General features: G+C 38.1%; 1 protein-coding gene across 4 annotated transcripts in view; it reads right to left on the bottom strand.

Moving 5' to 3' along the window:
- Window positions 1–21,071, bottom strand: part of Inpp4b (inositol polyphosphate-4-phosphatase type II B) — a 372,392-nt gene that overhangs the window by 329,190 nt on the left and 22,131 nt on the right. For all 4 annotated transcript variants that reach the window (XM_071614653.1, XM_027926549.2, XM_071614654.1 and 1 more), the window contains 2 exons: window positions 18,413–18,531; window positions 16,156–16,272 (listed from right to left, as the gene is read on the bottom strand). In XM_071614653.1, coding sequence (XP_071470754.1) covers window positions 16,156–16,272; window positions 18,413–18,531 — 236 coding nt within the window. Of the gene's footprint in view, window positions 1–16,155; window positions 16,273–18,412; window positions 18,532–21,071 lie in introns of those variants that run through there.

Raw genomic sequence — 21,071 nt, 5'->3', positions numbered from 1 at the left:
TGTGTACTAAAGGTCAAAATGATTAGAGTAGTAAAGTACAAAGAGAAAAATCCTGTGCCTCTCATCATAGTATGAGGCATATGAACCAATATCAGCAAATGGATCTGAATTTTTTGCAGTCTAAGAAAAAAATAATGACTAATTATTTAAGCTACTATTAGATGCTTCTAGGCATATGAATCTTATCCCTATCACTTAATTCCATCCACCTACTTCCAAATGAGGATATCCCAGCTGCATGTCAAATTTATCATAATGAGAATTAAATTAATATAAAGAATACTTTTATATAGACTCTTTGTATTCTTACTACATAGCACTTTATAGAGAATTAGTGTAAACTAAACTGTGATAGAACAAGCAGTGGTGGAGCAAATGTAATCTCTAGGAACTTCCCATCAGCGGAAACAGCCTTGAAATATACAGTTCATCTTCCCACTTGACTATTTTCATCTTGACATTATCGACAACCTGGGATAAGATCTCATGATCACATGACAACATGATTTAGCTCTTCCCGGATGTCGGTTCATCTGTAGCAGAGTTTTACATCCTGAACTCAGCAAACCCAAGACAGGCACCAATGACACTGACTTCTTATAATTATCACAGCTTTTCTACAGCAAGGTCAGACAGGGTTACCAGGATTGAAATGGAAAAAGAAAGGTTATCAGGACATTTTAGCTTGTGTGCTCAGATCCCATGGCTCCTGTGGTATGAGGTATCATCTACCCAGTTACTCTAGATGTCCACAGAAGATTTCCCCTCAAGAAGTAAGATCCAGACCACACTTACAAGAGGAGGTTATCTTCAGCCGCGAACTGACTGGAATTCATCATCAAACCAAAAGCATTTAACATAGTTAGGTACCTTAGACTATTCCTTGGAAACTTCCTTAGTCCACTGGATTCATTGTCAGAAGCCCTGGACTCTGGCTCACAGTTCAGTATGACCTTAAGCAAATTTAAATTCAATTTCCAGTTCCTTCTTCTGTCTAGTGACACTCTGAATGGAGGGACCCCTATGATGATCATATAAAATGGTGTATGCACAAACTCTTTATACCTGATGAAACATTATAACATTTATTTATTTGTTAATTTTAATATTCAAGTACAATCAGCCATGCTATAAATGGTGCAGGGACATGTAGAGCAGCACAGTGTGACTGTCCTCTCTCTAGTCTGCCATTCATTAATACCACTTGTACTCTGGTCCAATGTGTGATTAAGCAATAGCACTTAAATCTTTCTTCTATTTTATCTTTGATGTTTCTGAGTATCTAACTGGTTAAACCATTTTTCCCTTGGGGAAGGGAATTTTTGCATGATTTTTAGGTGGCTATGGTCTCAGATGTTGCTTCAAACAATCTAACCTACTTAAACATTCGTGAATCTCATGAGGTCAGGCTAGAGAAGATACATTCTGCTAATCTTTTTCTAACAAATGTCTTTAAAGAAAGCAAAGGAAGATTGTATGAAACAGAGAAAGTGATTTTTTTTATTTGCTGCTTTTACTTTTTGCCATGTTCAAGGTCAAAGAGTCTTACAAAAGCCTTTCATTTTGGACAGTGGGAGTGATGTCTCAAATATCAAACATGATTGGAGAATCAGAAGGGTGAAGAAGAGGGACAGGGTGACTTGCTGGTCAGCCCATCAGGTACAAGTATGATCTGAAAGAAGAGTGTGTTTTTTCTTTCTTCTCTGTCATTCTTTTTTATGTGTGGTTTTAGAAGAGAGACTCATGGACACATTGCCATTTGTAACCTGACAGAAATGAGAATCGGGTATCAAAATGACTTTATGACAATGGAAAGCGTGGGCATGTCTAGGCAGGTTTTCTCCCCTTTGGGAAAGAAATACTCACTCAGGAAATGAATGTTAGAGTATCAGAAAACTAAGTATCAAGAGTAATGAAATACTAAAATAAAACCAGGTAAAATAGCTTCTAATCCATTGTTCTTCATGCATTTCAAAGTGAAATAATTCTGGTGCATCAGCCCAGGCTCTCTCCCCAGACACAATCACCTGACAAGAACATAGATGAGACTCAGATGGATGGACGCATTGGGAACATCGTCAATCTTGTGGAGTCTGATTACCATCAAACCACTAATCCTTCCCTTGGAAATACACAGCGTCACTTAGAAAAGAATCCCCAAGTACAAAAATAATATTTGCAGTAAATGTTTCTGATACCGGCATTTTTCTTGCATTTTCTACTTCCAAAGCAATTTCCCATGAGTTTTACATATTCCTTCCAGTGGTGAAGAGAGTCAATATTGAAGTCTCCAATTTTGGAGCTGCAGAAACTGAGACCCAAAATGAGAGAACTTGTCCAAAGTCACACAGTGAAGTGGCAGATCTGAAACTATAGCTGTTGACTTTAAATGTTGTGTTTTCTCCTCTGCTTTCTGACTGCCATGAGCTGAACAGCTTTTCTTAGCCACACACTTCCACCATGATGATCTGCCTTGCCTTAGGCCCAAGACAATGTGGCCCAACAGGAACTGAACCTCTGAAACCAGTTAACAGTGAGTGGGGGAAACTGAGGCAGAGATATTGAAAAACCCATGTGAAATAAAACCTAATGGCTGCTCCCCTATTCTGCAAGAATATCAGAGAGAAAGGAACAGCAAGTCACAAGCACTTGGGGTGATACCAACAGCAACAGCCATTATCAGAAGGACCTGGCCCATGCATCCTGGGGGCTCAAGAAATGACAGTGGATTAATGATGGAACTAGAGGACCAAATATCCCTGAGCAATAAAAGGATTGTGGAAGATACAAAGACGTTGCTCTTATTTTCAAGGATGGAGTGGTGGAATTAGCAAACCAGATAGAAACATGAAAATATGTCCTCACAGCTGCAAACACAAGAGAATGTTTAAAATGAAGGCATCCAGGGAGCTCTCTGGGGCTAGATTAACAGCCTCCTACTCCCCCAGTGCTTATGTGAGTGCAAATAAAATCACGGTGAAATCATTAAAAAAACAAACCCACAAAACCTTGTGTCCTCTGTTCTCAACATGACATTATGAATGAGAAGGAATCTATGAGGAGACACAGAATTGTATCCTTGATCCTAAATCTTCAAATGTCCCTGGCATGGCTTTCAATAATCTGTGTTGTCTGTTTTTTCCCCTCGTGGTGTTCAGAAACCTTGTTCTCACATCCTTTAGAGGGATTTTCAAATGCCTCTCATTTTCTATTGTAATCATTCATTTCCAGTTTGGTATTGTCTTTTCTCAGATACTTGCTTAGGTTGCAAGTTCAAAGTTAAAGAAACTAATGAGAAGGGAAGGTGTTTGTTCCACATAATATTCTGGGAAAAAAAGAAAAGAGAGACGATAAACCCTGGAAGACATGCTTCCACCCCTGCACTAACTGCAGAGGGTCTCAGTGTACAGAGAACATTCCTCTGAATATCAACAACACCCGAAAGATATTGTGGGCTTTTTACAGCTACAAATGATCTTGAGCCTAGAATTTAAAGTTGAAAGCCTTACCTAATGCACGACTTTGTGAATATTACTCAATGCACAAAGCTCATATTTAAAATCGTGTATAGGTGTGAATCCATAGCCACAAGGCCAGAGTTTTTAAGATGAGATGCCAGTTTCTTTGTTACTCTGAGGCCAGAATAAGCTGCTCTGCGTGTTTCACTGTGTCTTAACTGAAATTCAAGAATGAAAAGCAAATGTAGTAGCTAAAACATGTGCTTCAAATTCCCTGAGTGGGGATGGGGTGGGGGTTGTGATGGGTGAGTTGTTGTTTATACTTAGGTCCTATGCAGTTAATATTTTCTTAGAAACTTCTTTCACACATTGCAAAGTGCTGTTATAATTATCAGTGCTTTTTTTTAAGGGGCAATTTGAAAACATCACCATATTATATAAAATGTTAGGTATCACTGATTCAACACATTTCAATGGTGCCTTCCAAAAGCTGCTCTCTGTAGCAATGATTCAAAACTATTACCCAAGTTTGTGTGAAAGACTGATATCTTTGTGAGTTCACACACAAATTCCTTGGGACAGCGTGTAAGGAGCAGCTGTCACTTCAGCCTTTAGCTCCAGCCTGAATAAGTGCATCTTCAAAGACAGCTTGCGTCACTGCCATGAAAACCTAAGTAACCCAGCTTTATGGCAAAAGGAGAACAAAATCTTTGTGATGTGGAAACAGATGTCCTTAACATTTTTCAGTATGTGACATCATCTACTGCAGTGGTACAAACGACTTTTCTGAGTTTATAAATACCTGAATTGAAAGGCCAACCCCAAACTAGTTGTAATTATCATTCCATTCAAAGAACTCCAATGAAAGGCCATGCTTCTTTAGAATTTCCTTTTGTTCCCATGGTGCAGCATATATAAACTTTTGGTAATTAAAAGCTATTCCCAGCCAAAGCAGAATAACCTTTTAAATTTCTAGCTTCTGCACCTTTCTAAGCAGAAGAAATATTTTGCCAACAATGTCACATTTCAGCTTTATGAAACCAAGCATTAATGAGAAGCCGATGCAAGACTCACAACTCCAGCACCCGCCATCAGATGGGCTCCCCACCACCAGTCAGTTCATTAAGCATTACCTGCATGTACTGCTGTGTCAAGTGTGCTGCAGTGTAGACAAGACAGCAGTGTGGGCCAGCAAGTGCTAAAAGACCTAAGCCCCCAGGCAAATGGTAACAATTGCAAAGCCCTTAAAAGTTAAGAATAAAGCATATATCCATATATTCTATCAAGAGAAATAACATGAAACAAAATTAATCTGCCTCTCCATTCAGGCTTCAGTGTCACCCACAAATCTCAGAGGTCAGTCAGTTATCAGATTACTTAATTTGTGTTACGTGGTGAAAAGATCAATGCTCTATATCTACTTTGAGTATGACTGTGTTATACCATTTACTGGCTATAATGTAGCACAATGATGTGTTCCCACTTGCTAGTGGAGAACACAGAGCGCCTTTTGAACTTCCTCTTAGTTGTTTCAGGGAGTTCCCAGGAGCTTCATGAAATATTGCGAACGACTGGAATTTTCCTCCTTCTCTGCAGGAACCTGCCGCGGGTGATATTTTCAGTGACTGCCTTCATTCCATATGATGACCACTGACAGGAGGTCCCCTGAGTCTCCCTGGGCCCGCACCTGCCAGTATGCTCCCAAGTTGCCAATTGCTCAGGACAGTCCCTCCCATGGGGGACCACTGACAGTCCTGATGTGTTGAAGCTTCAGAATGCAAAAGTGACGTTCCGCTCAGGTCCACAGATTCTGTGTCCAGATAATGGGAAGGGCACTCATCTTTTTAAGTGACATTCATTTTATTAGAAGTAAGGAAATCTGTAGGAAGACTTATTAGCATGATATTTTATCCTGTTATCATCTTATTTACTTCATACTCTCACACTTCCTCATTCACTCTTCTTCTCCATTCCATCAACTGTACTTCGCTTCCCACGCTTCTTTACATGCTCATTATAGTTATGTACAATTGTATAATATCTAAACACAAGACTCAGACATAGATAAAGGCACTTTTCCTTACAAGTTTCTAAAACATGAAGTGATCTAGTGTTTTCTGAAACACCCCTTTTTCTCAATTATGCAATGGCACATGATTCTTCATGGATGCTTTTGGAGATTCAACCTATTACATCCTTCCGTGGGTACACAGCACTTCTTCTCACATTCTGTTACTGATATGCCTTCACCCTGTTTCTGGTTTATCACTATCACAAGTCATGCTCAAACATGCTTTTCCATGTATTCTTTTCTTTGTGGGGAGAGGGTTCAGAGATGGAGCCCAGGGTTGCGTTACCATTGAGCTACATTCTCAGTCCTTTTAATTTTTCATTTTGAGACAGGGTTTTACTAAGTTGCTTAGATCTCACAGGATGCTGAGGCTGACCTCAAACTTGCCATCCTTTTGCCTCAGCTTCCTAAGTAGCTGTGATTATAGGCATGCATCACCGTGCCCAGCTCTTTCCATTCATCCTGAAATCCTAGTGTTCTATGTGGTTGGTAACCAGGAGTATTATTGCTGGATCAGAATGTATACTTTTTATTTTAACAGATGCTAGTAGACTATTTTTTTAAAAGATGCAAAAATTTATATTCAATCTGTAATGTAGGACAGGACACTTTTCAGAATGCAAAAGTGACGTTCCTCTCAGGTCCACAGATTCTGTGTCCAGATAATGGGAATGGCACTTGTCTTTTTAAGTGACATTCATTTTATTAGAAGTAAGGAAATCTGTAGGACCTATTAGCATGGGAATGGCACTGATCTTTAAAATCTTTAAAATGTCATGATCTTTAAAATTTTAGCCAGTCTTATAAAAAATTGGTAATCACATTGCTATTCTAATGTTACGTTTTCATGTAAAGACAATTAGGACATTTTTCATGCTTCTTTTTTTTTTGCTGATTTATTCATATTGCTCAAGACCATATTTTCAAATCCTTTGCTTAATTTTTTGACCATTTTTCTCAAAATAGAACTCTATTCTACGGGGATTAACCTACCAATCTGCAAAATGCAAATTATATTTCACATCTACTTTTTCTCTTTTGTATGCCATATTTCTCATAAAAAATGTTTAGATACCATAGAGTCATATATTACTATTACTATATATATCTTTTTGGACTGCCATTCCTCAAAAAATTTCCTCTGCTCCTCACCCCTAGATTATGCAGATAAGTATATAAAAAACTCTCAGATTATTTTTTGGGAGTTTTAATGTAATTTAGCTTTCCCACACTTAAATTAAGCCACCTGGAATGTATTTCCATACATGAAATATAACTGTAATACTATTTTTCAAGATGGACAGTTTTTTCACAGCTCTGTTTTCTTAAATAATCTACTCTTTACCTGCTGAGTTAAAGCCATCTAAATCAAAGCTAATCATCATGTATTCTGGAATCCACTTCTGGATTCTATATTCTGCCTCTTTTTTCTATTTGTCCATTCTTGCCATAACACTGATTGAATTGCTGTGGTTTCATGTTAAGTTTTGATGCCTGATCAGATAAGTCTTATTATTTAAATACACACACACACACACACACAAGTATATATAAGACAGCAGGTTGGGCCAGATATACATATATGTGTATCTCTTGGCTCTTCTTAGATATTATCTTTTTACCCCCCCCCAATAAACTTCAAGGAAATTTTATACCCAATATTCCTTCTTCCCATAAAAATAACTTTTGAGTTTTTAAAAAATTATGTTAAATAGGGAATTCTGGCCCAAGTTCTCACTGAGCTGAGCCTCAGCTCAACATCCATTCCCTTAAGAAATGCAGGTTAGGTTATGCTTCTCTGCTGGGGGTGATTAATAGTAGTGAAGTTGTCCCGCCTCAGAAACAGAGTATCAAGTGGTCCTACTTAATTATTCCTATTTAAATGAAAGAAGGTAATTTTAATTCCATGTACTGTAATGTCAAAAGAGGTTAAACAATTTTTCTGAAACTTACACATTCACATACAATCAAGGGTGAGAGACTTCACATCTGCTGAGACAATAATTCTTGTTGGTCCCCAAGGAAAAAGAATGTGGCTACTTCAGAGTCAAGCATCTGAGAATCCAGGCCTTTGCCCAAAGGCAAAAGATTTTATCTATGGATTCATTTATGAAAATAAATTTTTAATTTAAAAATATATAAATTAAAAAATAATTGGGGGCTGGGGATGTGGCTCAAGCAGTAGCTCACTCGCCTGGAATGCGTGTGGCCAGGGTTTGATCCTCAGTACCACATACAAACAAAGATGTTGTGTCCGCCGAAAAAACTAAAAAATAAATATTAAAATTCTCTCTCTCTCTCTCTTTAAAAAAAAATAATAATTGAATGCATCTATATTGTGTCACGTGGTTTTGTTTTTTTTTGGCTATGTTTACATCAAGCTAGTTAACAAATCCATCTCCTCAGACAATCATATTTTTATGGCTAGAGTGTTTAAAATCTACTCTTGGAGATTTTGAAATATGTAACCCATTGTTATTAGTTATAGTCACCATTATGGGCAAGAGAGCCTGACGCTTCTTCCTCCTTTCTAACTGAAGCTTTGCACTTACTGATCAGCATTCTCCCCTCTCTCTATCCTCTCCAACCTCCAGAAAACACCACTCTGCTCTCCAGTGCTATGCATTCAACTTCTTTATGTTCCACCCCTAAGTGAGATCATGTGATACCTGTCTTTCTTGTGTCTGGCCTCTTCCATTTAGCACAATGTCCTCCAGATTCACCCATGTTGCCACAAATGGCAGAATTTCCTTCTATTTGTGGCTGAATAAGATTCCACTGTGTACAAATCTCACATTTTCTTCACCCATTTATCTGTCCATGGGCACTTAGGTTGGTTCCATTTCTTACTATGGGGAATAATGCAGCAAAGAATGTAGGAATGCAGATATCTCTTTGACATCTGATTTTAATTCCTCTGGATATATACTATAAGTAGGATTGCTGGATCATATGCCAATACCATTTTAATTTTTTGAGGAACCAACTGACTGTTTCCCATAAAAACTATATCAACTTACATTTTTCACCAGTGTTTCATTTTTTTCTACCTCCTCACCCACCCTTTTGTCTTTGGTCTATCTGCTAATAACCATTCTAGTTAGTATGAGATTATCTCACTATAGTTTACATTTCTATTTCCCTGATGATTAGTGATGATGAAGACTTTTTCATATACTCATTGGCCATTTATATCTTCTTTAGAGAATGTCTATTCATATATTTTGCCTACTTTTAAAATTAGGTTGTTTTCATATTATTGAGTGGTTTGAGTTCCCTACGAATTTTGTATATCAGAACCTTATCAGATATACAGAATGCAAATATTTTCTCTGTGTGTTATGTTTTCACTATACTAGTTCTTTTGTTTGCTGTGTAGAAGCTTCTGTATAGTTTGATACAACCCCATTAGTTTATTTTTGCTTTTGTTGCACGTGGCTTTTGGGGTCATATCCAAGAAATCTTTGCTCAGACCAATACCATGGGTATTTCTCCCTATGTATTTGGCTAGTGTTTTTTGTTTGATTGTTTGTTTGTTAGATATTTATGGACCTTTATTTTATTCATTTATTTATATGTGGTGCTGAGAATTGAACCCAGTGCCTCACACATGCTAGGCAAGTGCTCTACCACTAAGCTACAGCCACAGCCCCTTGGCTAGTGGTTTTATAATATTATGGTCAAAAGTTTAAAAAATAAAAAAAGACATTCATGATTAATTTCATCATATTATTCTACCATCAAATAGCAGTCTTTCTCCAAGCAAACATCATTATTTATTATAGAAAGAGGGGAGGGATCAATAAATATCCTTTTCTTCTCTTTTGAGAGTCTAAATAAAAAATATCAACAAAAAACCCTCTGAAGAGATGATACAGAAAAAAGTACTAGACTATTATAAATGGGTGTGGCACATGGAGAGAATGAGAGTATGAGAGAAAAAGATAGTGCAAAGAGCAGCAACACAGAATAAAATTTACCTAATATGTAAAGTGCAAAGATGAGGAAATAAAAGAGACAGAGATAGAAATGGAAATGTGTAGAGAGGATAAGATGTAAAAAGTTACAAGTAATCCTCACCCCCATTGTGACACTGAAAAGTCAGACACACTACAACATCATTTGTTAAACCCATCAGAAAACTGAGTATAAAAAATAAACCAAATTGAAATTTAGAGAATTTTGACACCTTCTAGAACACTCCTCAAGAAAATTAAAATTAGACTGACCATATAATACAGCAACACCACTTCTGGGTGTGAATCCAAACTAATTAAAAGCAGGATCTCTAAGACACATGAGCATTCCAATGGCCACTGCATCACTGTTCATAATAGACAAGATGGGCAATGACCTAAGTATCCACTGACAACCAGATAAAGAAAATGTGGTAAATACGCCCATGGAATATTATTCATTCTTAAAAGGAGGAGGAAGTCCTACAATATATGATAACATGGATCAACCTGGATGGCATTATGCTAAGTGACATAAGCCTGTTACAGGACACACACTACATGAGTCCACATATTTGCAGTATCTAAAGTTGTCAAACTTGTAGAATCAGAGAGTACAAGTGTGGTCGCCAGGGGCTAGACATAGGAAATTGGGAAGTAGTAATTAACCAGCATAAAAAAGTCTGAGTTAAGCAAGATAAATAAGTCCTAGAGATCCGCTCATGTACAATATGAGCCCTGTAGTTAAAAATATTGAATTCAAATGTTTTGAGAGTATAGTTCTCATGTTAAGTGCTCTTATCAAATTTTCTTTTTAAAAAGCACTATAAATTAAAGAATTAATAAGTTGGATGTAGAATCTAAAACTTCTGATCAGTGAAATATATCAGTAGGAAATGATTAGGCAAGTCAAGGTCTGAAAAAAAGACTTGTAATACATATATTCAAAAAAAGCACTCTTATGATAGGCACAGAACTCTTAGAAATCAATAATAAAAAGAAAACTATTTTTAGATAGACAAAAGACTTGACTTTAAAAAAAATAGATGACCACCCAATAAGCATTGAGAAAGATACTAAACATAATTAGTCATCAGGAAAATGTAAATCCTAAGCACAATGAGATAACTACTGTAAGCTCAGTGGAAAAGCTAAATGAAAATGATTGGCAATCTCGTGTGTTATTAGTAACTGTAGCTTTCATATATTACTATAATTAGGAGTATATAGTCATATAACAAATTTGAAAAACACTTTGACAGCTTTTAGGAACATTAAACATGAATCTCTCTTATAATCTCACAATTATACTCCTCAGATTTTACTCAAAAGAATAAAAGCACTTATTCAAAAAATATTTGTACACAAATTTTTATTGATGTTTCATTCATCATTATCAAAAACCAGAAGCAATCTAAATGTCTTTGAATAAGAAAATGTGTAAAAAAAAATTGTGGCATATCACTAGAACAGAATGCCATTTAGCAATTAGAGGAATGAGCTATTGATTCATGCAACAAATGAATAAATCTAAACAACCTATAAAGCAAAGGACACCAGCTACTGGAAGCACACATTCTGCATGATTTCATTCATGCAAATTTCCACAAAGAGCAAAACAAATCTATAGGAAAGTGGCTGCCTCGAGTTGTATCGGGTGGCAAGGGGACTTCTGGAATAAACAAAATGTCTACCTGGGCACATGTGAATGTCAAATTCATCAAACCAAACACTGGATATCTGTCTATATTATTCTATGCAAATTATGCCTCAATAAAAAATACATATGCCTTTGCAAAAATATATGCTACTTTTCGGCAGGTAGAAAGAAAGTGAACTTACTTAAATGCGACTAAGTAACATTTAAGAAACCTGAGCTCCTTCTACATAGAATCGGTAACTCCCATCACAGATCAAGTGACAACAGAGACAGGAGCTTCCAAAAGGCAAAGGCAGGGCACATGGCCAAGCTCAAGACCACACAGAACATAGGGAAGGGAAAAACAAAGCCAGGAAGCGGAAAGCAAAATTTGAGCCATAAATTGAGGCATTTCACAATATTAATGGACATTTTTTTTCCATCAATAGGAGTTGGCCACTTCATTATAAACTTTATTTGAACATCTGAAATTAAATTATACATGTTTAAGGGCTTAAATATTTAGGGTATGGATCTTTTTCCCTACACTTAAATACTGACTTTTTTCCTCAATCAACTATTAAACTCCAAATAAAGGGAGTGTTTCAAAATATCAGCTAAAGTAAAGGTGCTATACTGTAGGGTAAAAGTGAAGGGAAACCTATCAACGATGTGTGTGCCATTACATAGGCTGAAAAAAATAAGAGGGATCTCTGACCTGGCTGAAATATCTCAGAATATCAGTTTCTTTCATCTTGAAAATGGGCATAATAACACTTTCTTCAAAGGAGTTACATGGGGGTTAAAGAGGAAACCCTGCATCACATATTAAACATAGTGTTTGGTATTTACTTAGTGACTGGAAATCTCAATTTCTTTTTCCTCACTCACAGTTTCATGTCATGCAGATCAAGAGGAAAAACAGCCAGCGGAATTTAAACCTCAACAAACATAGTTAGGACTTAAAGTTCTTCAGAAGCCAGTTTAGAATACCAAGCAAAGTCAAATTATTCTAAACACAAAATACTTTTATTTTCCCTAGGGGAAAAAAAAACGAAAACAGTAAACTAGATACTACTGTCTAGGAAATCATATCATAACCAGAGTGCCTTGTGCATATAACACACAAAATTCAATAAATTTACACCCAATCTTGAGAAGTTCACTTTTCTAAAAGGTTCTAATGAGGGTTGCTAGCAATTGGTAATAAAAAACATCTCCAGGTATATATCCTTACCTGAGAAATGTTCAGTGTCTACTGGCATCTAGATGTTTTCCTGTAAGTTAATGAGGATACAGCAAACATCTATTTACCCCCAGAGTAAAAAGAACAGGGTCAATGTGCACTTCTGCAAAACAGAGCAGAAATTCACATTTCAAGGATGGGCAAAAACAACTTCGTAACCTAGTCATATGTTTGCAGTTTTGATGGCTGGCTGTCTGTCCTCAGTGGGGATCTGCAAGAGCCTTGTCCTACCTTCAAAAATACCTACTTGCATGGGAGGAAGGAGGAAAGGGGCAGATTTTGATAGTGCTAGTCTTTGCTTTCTAAGTTATTCCTTGTTCTGAAGTTTCCACTGTGACATGGGAAAACCTCAAATTCTCACCCTGACTCCCTAAGACTGTAAATAATGTTCTGAAAACATGTTTGTGCACATTTCAGTTTCCAGGAGATTTGAAGTGGGATGTACAATTGTTAAATCTCCAGACATCAACTTCACTGAAAAGAACTTGGGCTTTCTTCTTCCAGCCATGGGCTTTAATTTCAGGCTTTAAAGACCCCACCAAAAAGCTGAATGTTGGAGCAGCCCATCCTGAAAAAAAATGATTCCCTCATAATGAGGAAAATAATCAAAATGTCACTTGAATCCTATTAAGGATGCTAATAGCCCCCAGAACTCGACTCACCTCCATCTGCCAAGCCTTTTCTATCCATCCACCTCAGAGAGGGACTCAGCACAGAATTGAAAGATGAAGGATGTAGTAGGAGGAAAGGAAAGTCATTCTAAATCAACAGTTAGACTCTTCCCATTTGTTATGATGATCAATTGCATTTCTACTAAAGTCACCAAGGATGATCAATCTAGGTCTGGATTTTTAGAAGTGTACAAGAACAATAAGTAGTTAGCAAAGTAGTTGCTGTGTCAAGGACACAAAGGAAAAGTCATTACTTCTCTTTAAAAATATCTAAGACTAGTATGTATGTAAGCGAATTTGAAAGGGTAAAGTAACAAACATATTTATTTGCCCAATTAATCCTAAGTAATCATAAGGTCAATAGGAAAACAGAAGCAACTTAGTCTTTGGACTTAACTAACTGGCAATCAACCAGTAGAGAAGATCTGATGGTTATGGGCCAGTGTAGTATAAGCAATGATTTGCAAGAACCAGCCAGTTAAAAGACATTTAAAGGCATGCATGTAACATTATTTTTTAAAATAACATAATTCAGAGTCTCATTGCTTATACCTTAAAAGTATTATGATCTTCAAGCATTTGGGCTTTTAAGTGCTTACAATTAATAGCTGTATTTTAAATCCTTTTTTCCTCTCCGGGCCACCCACCTCCAAGGAAAAAGTAAGAATTCAGGGGGAAAAAATTCCAGGATAAAGACTACCAGTCCACAGGGACTATTAGCATATCAATGAACTGTGTTTCTATTTACACTTCCATCACTGGAGCTAACTGTTAGCTATTTTAAGGAAGAGGTTATGCCTTAATTAACAGCACTTGGTAAATGAAAGCCAGTTGCATTTCTTAAGTATGTTCAAATTTCAAAAATTTTATTTCACAGCAGGGATTCCAGTTCGTCCAATACTTTCATGTGATAACACTTCTGATCAAGGAAGAAAGTCTTTAAAAGACCCCAAATAATTAGTTTCCAGAACTGGAGTCAACAAAAAGCATAATTAATGAGTAAGCAAATTGTTTATCTCTGGAGCATTAATATGCATGCACATTTTAAATGAAGGGACTTGAAGGGAATACAAATACCTTCAGTATTTAATACTTCGAGCATGGATATTTCTAAATCCTTAACAAAACCAAGTGCTCAGGGCAATATCACCAGCTGTGTAGCATGGTGTATGCCTATAACTCTGGCCCTTTCACATTGTCTGTCCTGCCTATACCCTGGAGCTGCTGGAGGATTGCACTTAACCATGAGCATTGCAGAACATGAAATCTTGTCGTTTCTGCTTGCTTTCCCTTTCCTTCTGGTCATTCTCTGTTTATTCCTCCTCTGCACAGTTCTATCACCCTTTCTGAAGACCCAGAGCTCCCTCCTCCCCAACTTCGTGATTTTTCTCCCTTTCTCTCCCTTTCTCTCTTCTCTGATTGGAAGTTTCAAAACCGGCCATACGTGAGGGCTTTGGAGAACTTCTGTCACAACAGGTCCAGAGCCACACTCACAGTCAACCACTTTTCCACATTTATCTCACAAATTGAGAATAAAAGACAAAGCTCCCAAACAAATACTTTTCAGTTGTGGTTTTAACCCAAATTCTTGCCCTTTTTTCAAAGATGTCAGAAACAACAAATGTGGGACCACTTATGACCAAGTTAGTAAATACAGGAAAAGACATTGGTAGAGAGCCCCTTGTTTGATTTTTACTATTTCGGAGGCACCGTCAGGCAGCAGCCCAACAGCAATACCAACAGCAGCAGCAGCTGCAGCCCCAGTCTTCTATACAGCTTATGTGTATGAATTTATTTCACCCATATAACAGTTTCCCAAGGTGAGTATTATAAAAGAGGAAGCAGCAGCACTGGAAATTAACTCTCCCACAGTCACAAAGCTGGTAAGGGACACAAAACCACCCAGTGTCACTGTAGAACCTGCCCTCTTACAAACCCACCAGACCGCCATGCCTATTTCTATAGCATGTTCCTGTGGTGTGTTGAAATGAGACTCTGTTCTACCATTTTGAAGAAGTGATCTTTTCTGGGGCTGAGTTGAAATCCCTTCAGTATACATTACTAAATATCCCCAGCACTGGGCAGAAAGGAAGTTCCTTCTACCTGTGTCATACACCTACCAGTGAAGAATGGAAAGACGGGTAAAAGTTACCATGGATCAAACAGAAATGCCTCAGTATGGGCAGTGTTTAAAGCAAATTTCCCCTGCATGAGGCACTGTGCTCTTCTATAGGCCCGGCAGTATCCCTTAGCTTCCATCAAAGTCCCCACCTGCCATCAAAGCCTTTCCTGTCTCTTACTTCACTATTGACCACCATTGATGATTCCATAGTTTCCCTGCCCTGACAACACAAAAGTTCATTCTAAGGGGACAGATATAAAGGAAAGTACTTCTTCCTTCTTTTCAATATCTCCCCAGGAGCATTCTGTCCTGTCCAGGAGTTTTAAGAGTAGCCCCTAGGGATAGTGCCTTGGTACCCTGTTGTCTAACCAGGAGAGATGATTCAGTTGGAAAGAAATTCAAGCCAGGTGGAAGACTGAAGTATCTGGGACAAAAGACCATTGGGTCGTTGCATGGCCTTGATGTAAAGAGGCCAATTAGAGTTTCTGCCTAGTGATTCCCAATACTTTCTCTGTTAGCTTTGGTGCCAATAAAAATGTCAGGGAAAAGAGAAGAAGTTTATCTACAGTATTTAAAAGAATAATAAAGTTTAAAAGTAGGGTATGTTGTCAATCCATGCCTTTAGAATAATTACAATATCTTGAAAGTTTTTAAATATTATTAAATCTTTTCTATTTGCTTTCTGGCCACATTATCACCCACTTAGCTCTAAACAACATCAACAACAAAAATGCAAACCAAGAGATCAAGTCAGCTTTCCTAAAAAAGAGAAAAATCTGTTCTGAAAGCTTCTGCTCTGAAACCAATTGCCAATTTGGCAATAAACCAAGCGAATTTGACAAACACCCAGCAAACTATAAACATAAGACAAGCATGAATGCAGTACAAATACCCTCTCTGAAAAATGCCAATTGTATCCAAAGTCCAGTAGTTTGAAAAAGCATAACTAACTCCTTCTTTTACTAAAGAAAGAAAGAAGCACAAGTACTTACAGTGTCATGAGACTTGTCCTTGACATCATAGACTGTTAGTTTTATTTTGGTCTCTTCATAGATGGGATACTCGGATGGGAATGTGACACCAGTCAAAAACAGTGGGTCTCTTGTCCCCTGAAACACACAAGCAGACAAGTTGTATCCAATAAGGCAGCAACTGCAGTCAGCAACACGCGGTGACACATGAGAATGCAGAAAGTGTGTCTGAGGCTCTTTTTCTAGGAAATAGTTCTATTAGAAGACAGATCTGAATTGCCAAATGTTGCTCACAGGCAACAAGGAGACCCAGGGCCCCAGAGCACTGGTACAGCTGTTGATGGTAGATAGACTTGTATCACTGTCGGAGCTGCTAATCATGAGACATGAAAAACAATTTATTTCATTATATGCAGAATGTGCCAGCAGTCAGTCCATTTAAAATATATTTAATAGCTATAACCTATAATTTATGTGAATAATCCAAGATAGTGACTGATAAAACTAACATGAAGTTATTTTCTCAAAAACAGCCATTTGGTAATCTTATGATGTTCATTTTTTCCCTTGCTATGATTCAACTGAAAGCCATGCTCTGAGAGGATCTGCTTGTTTTTAAATGATCAGCTGTGACCTTTTTTTTTCCCTAGACCAACTTAAAAACTTAATGAAAGAAAATTTAAATACCATAGATTGGGGACTATGAAATAACTAGCTCAGGAAGCAATATACAGAATATTTCAACGCCCCAAGATTTAATCTTAAGGAGCTGACATCCAACACTAAATTATGTATATATACACATAAACATACATATCTGAATATCATGGGAATATTTGCTTGGGGTCTATAAAGCAATTTTCTACAGAAATTTCTGAAAGCCCACACGATTCATTCATTTATCCATTCTTTTACTCAACAAATACTTTTTGCTTATTATGGTGTCAAACACTTAAGTGAATAAAACAGCCAAAAATAGCAATGTGTGTTCAAATATAAAATTTTGAAATTTGCAAACATAAATCATTTTTATGTTTAAAGTGGTATATTTTATGATATGTGTTTTTTATCACAGTAAAAAATGGGGCAAAGGGAATTTCATAAATAAATAAATTCTTTTAAGTTTTTGGTAATATTTTGAAAATTACTAATTTAGAATAATGATTGGAAAAAAATTGGATGTCAACAATTTTACAAGTTTAGCCAAGCTATCTTTAGATGAATAAGATTATTTTTGTTAATTAAATGCAACATGAACTATACATTACACTGGCACAGGAACCTAAGGTTTTCAAAGGGCAGACTCAGGGCTGCATGGGTATCTGGGTCATTCCTATTATAGAAGTGACTGGTCTGAATCATTTATTCCGCCAACCGCATCAAAGCAGACGGGCAGCTCTGAGCCAGCCAGGTCTGGGGCAGGCTGCTTAAGTTCTTACAGAGAAATTTCTGGTTCTAAACAGACGCAGCTCACAAGTCTAAGAAAAACAAGCAAACCTGAAGGAGTTTAGAGTCTACTTTCCCCAGCTCCAGATGTGCCCAGAAGTACCTCTCTTCACTAAGGTCCTGAAATACGTGATCCGAACAAAATAATCAAAAGGGAAACACTTCCTCTTTTGAATCTGATCCAGCACAATAACGAGTTTCCTCTTGACACATTCTGAAGGCCATATTAGTAACAATAAATGTAAATAGGAAATCTCTCATTGGATGAGTAATATTTACACCTTCAGCCTGGAAACGTTACAGTTTCACAAATCAATCACCTACCTTTCTTTGAAAAAAACATTGGACTTTGAAAAATACACACACAGCAAAGAATCTAAAGTTTCCACAATCGGACTGAAGAATACAGGGGAAAAAAAAGAAAAGAGCAAAAACACTTACCCTGTTTAGAACTTCTATGGGTACTTTACAACTCTTCCCTAAAATAAATGTTCTTTCTCTTTCATTTAAAATCTCTCTATATATTTCCCCCTCTCTCCATTCTAATGTCTATTTGGGGATTCAAAGGAGAAACTTTCCTATCTTCGGAAGAAAAATACAATCTTTCATTGAAAAAGGTTAAGTTTCCCGCTGTGTTTATTCTGGTGAGTTACCAGTGCAGGCTTACTAACCTCAGGTAGGCGTTCCTTAATGACAGAGGACAGTAACAGCATGGCTACAGACCCTGAGCTGTTTGCTCAAAAGGTGACAGGAGGCAGGTGGGAGGGTGAGGAGGGGAGAAAGGGACAGAGAAAGAGAGAGACAGAGAAATGCAGGCACACAGCATGCTCACCTCCACAATTTCAGTGCTGGAGTATCTTATCAGACTCTGCTCCGCGGGGTGGATTACAGAGATCTGCACCACTGTGTTCAGTTTCCGATCACGGACAGGAGCCACGAGATCCTTGCATGCTGGCAACAGCAGAGGAAAGAGAAAAAAAAAAAAAGAAAGAAAAGGAAACTAACACCGTATCTCAGGGAAAACTTCTGTCCTGGCTGAAAGTAAACTTAGCTACGGGCTGAAGGAAACCTCCCGGGACTCAGGCTGGTTTTACAGAGGAAGTCCTTTGGAAGTACCTTACAGAAGTAGGAAGTCACGTGCTGCGGAGCTGAATTGAGAGTTCATTTCCACTGACCACATTTGCAACTCATGCAAGTCTTGACTGCTCTGAGATCCCAGCTCTAATGTGTGACTCTGCACATCCTGCTGGGACTTGGGTGACTTTAATTAGTCATTAAACCCTGGGCTTCAATTTAGACTCCTTGATGAAGTAAGCTGATTTCGGCCACGTCCAGAAAAACTAGGATGTCTCTTACTGACAGTGGCCCGGATAGTTCAGATGTTAGAATGCGCACTTGGTCCTTTCCTACCTATTTTCTAGAACTGCCCTCCTACATACAGTCAGAGGCACCAAACTAACCAAAACAGGAAGAGTGATTACCCTGCAGCAGCAGCAGCAGCAGCAGCAGCAGCACTCAAGCAGAAAAGGAAGCAGAGGAGGGGTTAAAAAAAGCCCTCTGTCTGGAATTCCAAGCCAAGCCTGGGAGAGAGCAACTGGGATAAAGATGGGGTAATTCTTGCCCAGGGGCCACACAGCTAAGAACTTTCCCTTGAGACACCAGGCTCAGATTACAGACTCTTACCGCCATACCATATTTACTTGAATATTTTCTCCCTCTCACGTATCCTTCCCACCATGTGGGGAAGAAAACGTACATAAGAAATAGCTTTTACAGTAAATCCTATATCCACTCTCCTAACTACATTCTCCATCTGGGTTTTGAAATAGTAACTTCATTCCTCACTGGATGTGATGTAAAGTGTGTGGCTAAGTGTGATGCAAAGTGCCTTCACCAGAGGTGGCTCAAGTTAGGATTAGCCTGATGGCTCTGGGTCCTGGATTCACCTGGTGGGGCTGCAGGGTTCTGTACAGCTCCTGCCCCACTTCCCTGACCAAAGCATGAAGGCAGGGGAGGATGGGTGTATTCAAGCCAGGTCACAACACTGCTACAGCAGGTAGGCCTTTATCCATGGGCACAAAGGTAATATAGCTGAGATGTGACACTTGAAAGCAAAGGAAATCATAGATGTAATTATCACCTTTCAATTGCTTACAGATCATCTCATTTATTGGAGCATAATGAGGTAGGAAAAAGCAGGAGTTCTGAAATAAAACAGGCCTGGTTTTCGTTGAGCTCTAATAGTTAAGCGATGCTGGAAAAATTACTTAACTTCTTAACTTCTTGCCAGAGTTTGGGATCCTCTTATTCCTATCTGGCTTTCTGTCATATGTTTTCCTTATTTAAACCACATGCCTCTAGCAGTATAGGAGAGCTTAGGAAAGCTCGTGTGGAAAAAATAATAGCCAGAGTTTATTTAACCCTCACTATTTTTTTAAAGCACTCTGCTCATTATGTCTTTGTTCCTCAAAATGGTGCTTTGGATTAGTATTGCAGTTTTGCATTTTAAGAACTAGAGCTTAGAATCATGAAGTGCTCACATCTACATGACTAGAATCCCCTAGCAGCTTGCTGACATCAAACCCTACCATCGCTACATTTTTCCCCAGGGGTATGGATTTGCACTCCTGCACCCTGGAACCTCCTTTGGAAGAAGTTTTGCCATGGTCTTTTACTGCTCAACCCAAGAGATCTACAGTTCTATAAATGACTGATACAAGGTTTCAATAATATCAGCATGTCAATGGAAGGAAAGAAAAAGCTAGATTTAGATTTTACTGTTCTTTGGTGGTTATTTTGATCATTTCCTTTTCTTGTCTTAAGAACCTGTTTAATTTTATCGCTCTTGGTTTTCTGTTCACAGTGAGCATCAATGTGTGCTCATTTGCCTTGCATCTATGTGTCTTCGGATTTTTAAAGCTGGGGCCACTGTGTTTCCAACACAAGAATGTTGCCCACTTTCTGGTTGTAGCTTCACCTCTACCTTGTGAGCTCATGACACCTTTGCTCAAAATAAGTCAATTCTTTCTGAGTTCTTATCGGGCTCGATTGTGGGCTGTGGTTATTTCCCAGAAGTGAGCAGCTGTTCTGCATTTCATCAGAGAAACTCAGCTTCACTCCCCACAAGGACAGAGAAAAATCTCAACTAAACTGAAATGTTCTGTGCCTGATCTGCAGACCTCCCAGTACCAAGCAGCATAAAACAATAGTGGTATGTTATATTTTGTACCCAAAAAAAAACAGGCACAGAAAACAATAGTTATCTTTTGGGCTGCACTTATCTCTTTTCTTCCTAACAGCCCACAGTACTGACAGTTCCTTAGGGCTGAGGTGGCAAAATGTCAAGCAAGGCCCTGAGATCAGACAGCACTCCTGAGATACAGCCCTAGGTTCCCTGCTTCCTAGTTCTGTGGGCTGTGTAAGTCACAAACCCTCAGATACATAATGCCTCTGTCCGCCTACCACTCAGGGTAGAAGCAAGGAAGAAATTA

This window comes from Marmota flaviventris, chromosome 7 (assembly GCF_047511675.1).
Source record: "Marmota flaviventris isolate mMarFla1 chromosome 7, mMarFla1.hap1, whole genome shotgun sequence".
NCBI lineage: Eukaryota > Metazoa > Chordata > Mammalia > Rodentia > Sciuridae > Marmota > Marmota flaviventris.
This window is presented reverse-complemented; position numbering and strand designations above follow the sequence as displayed.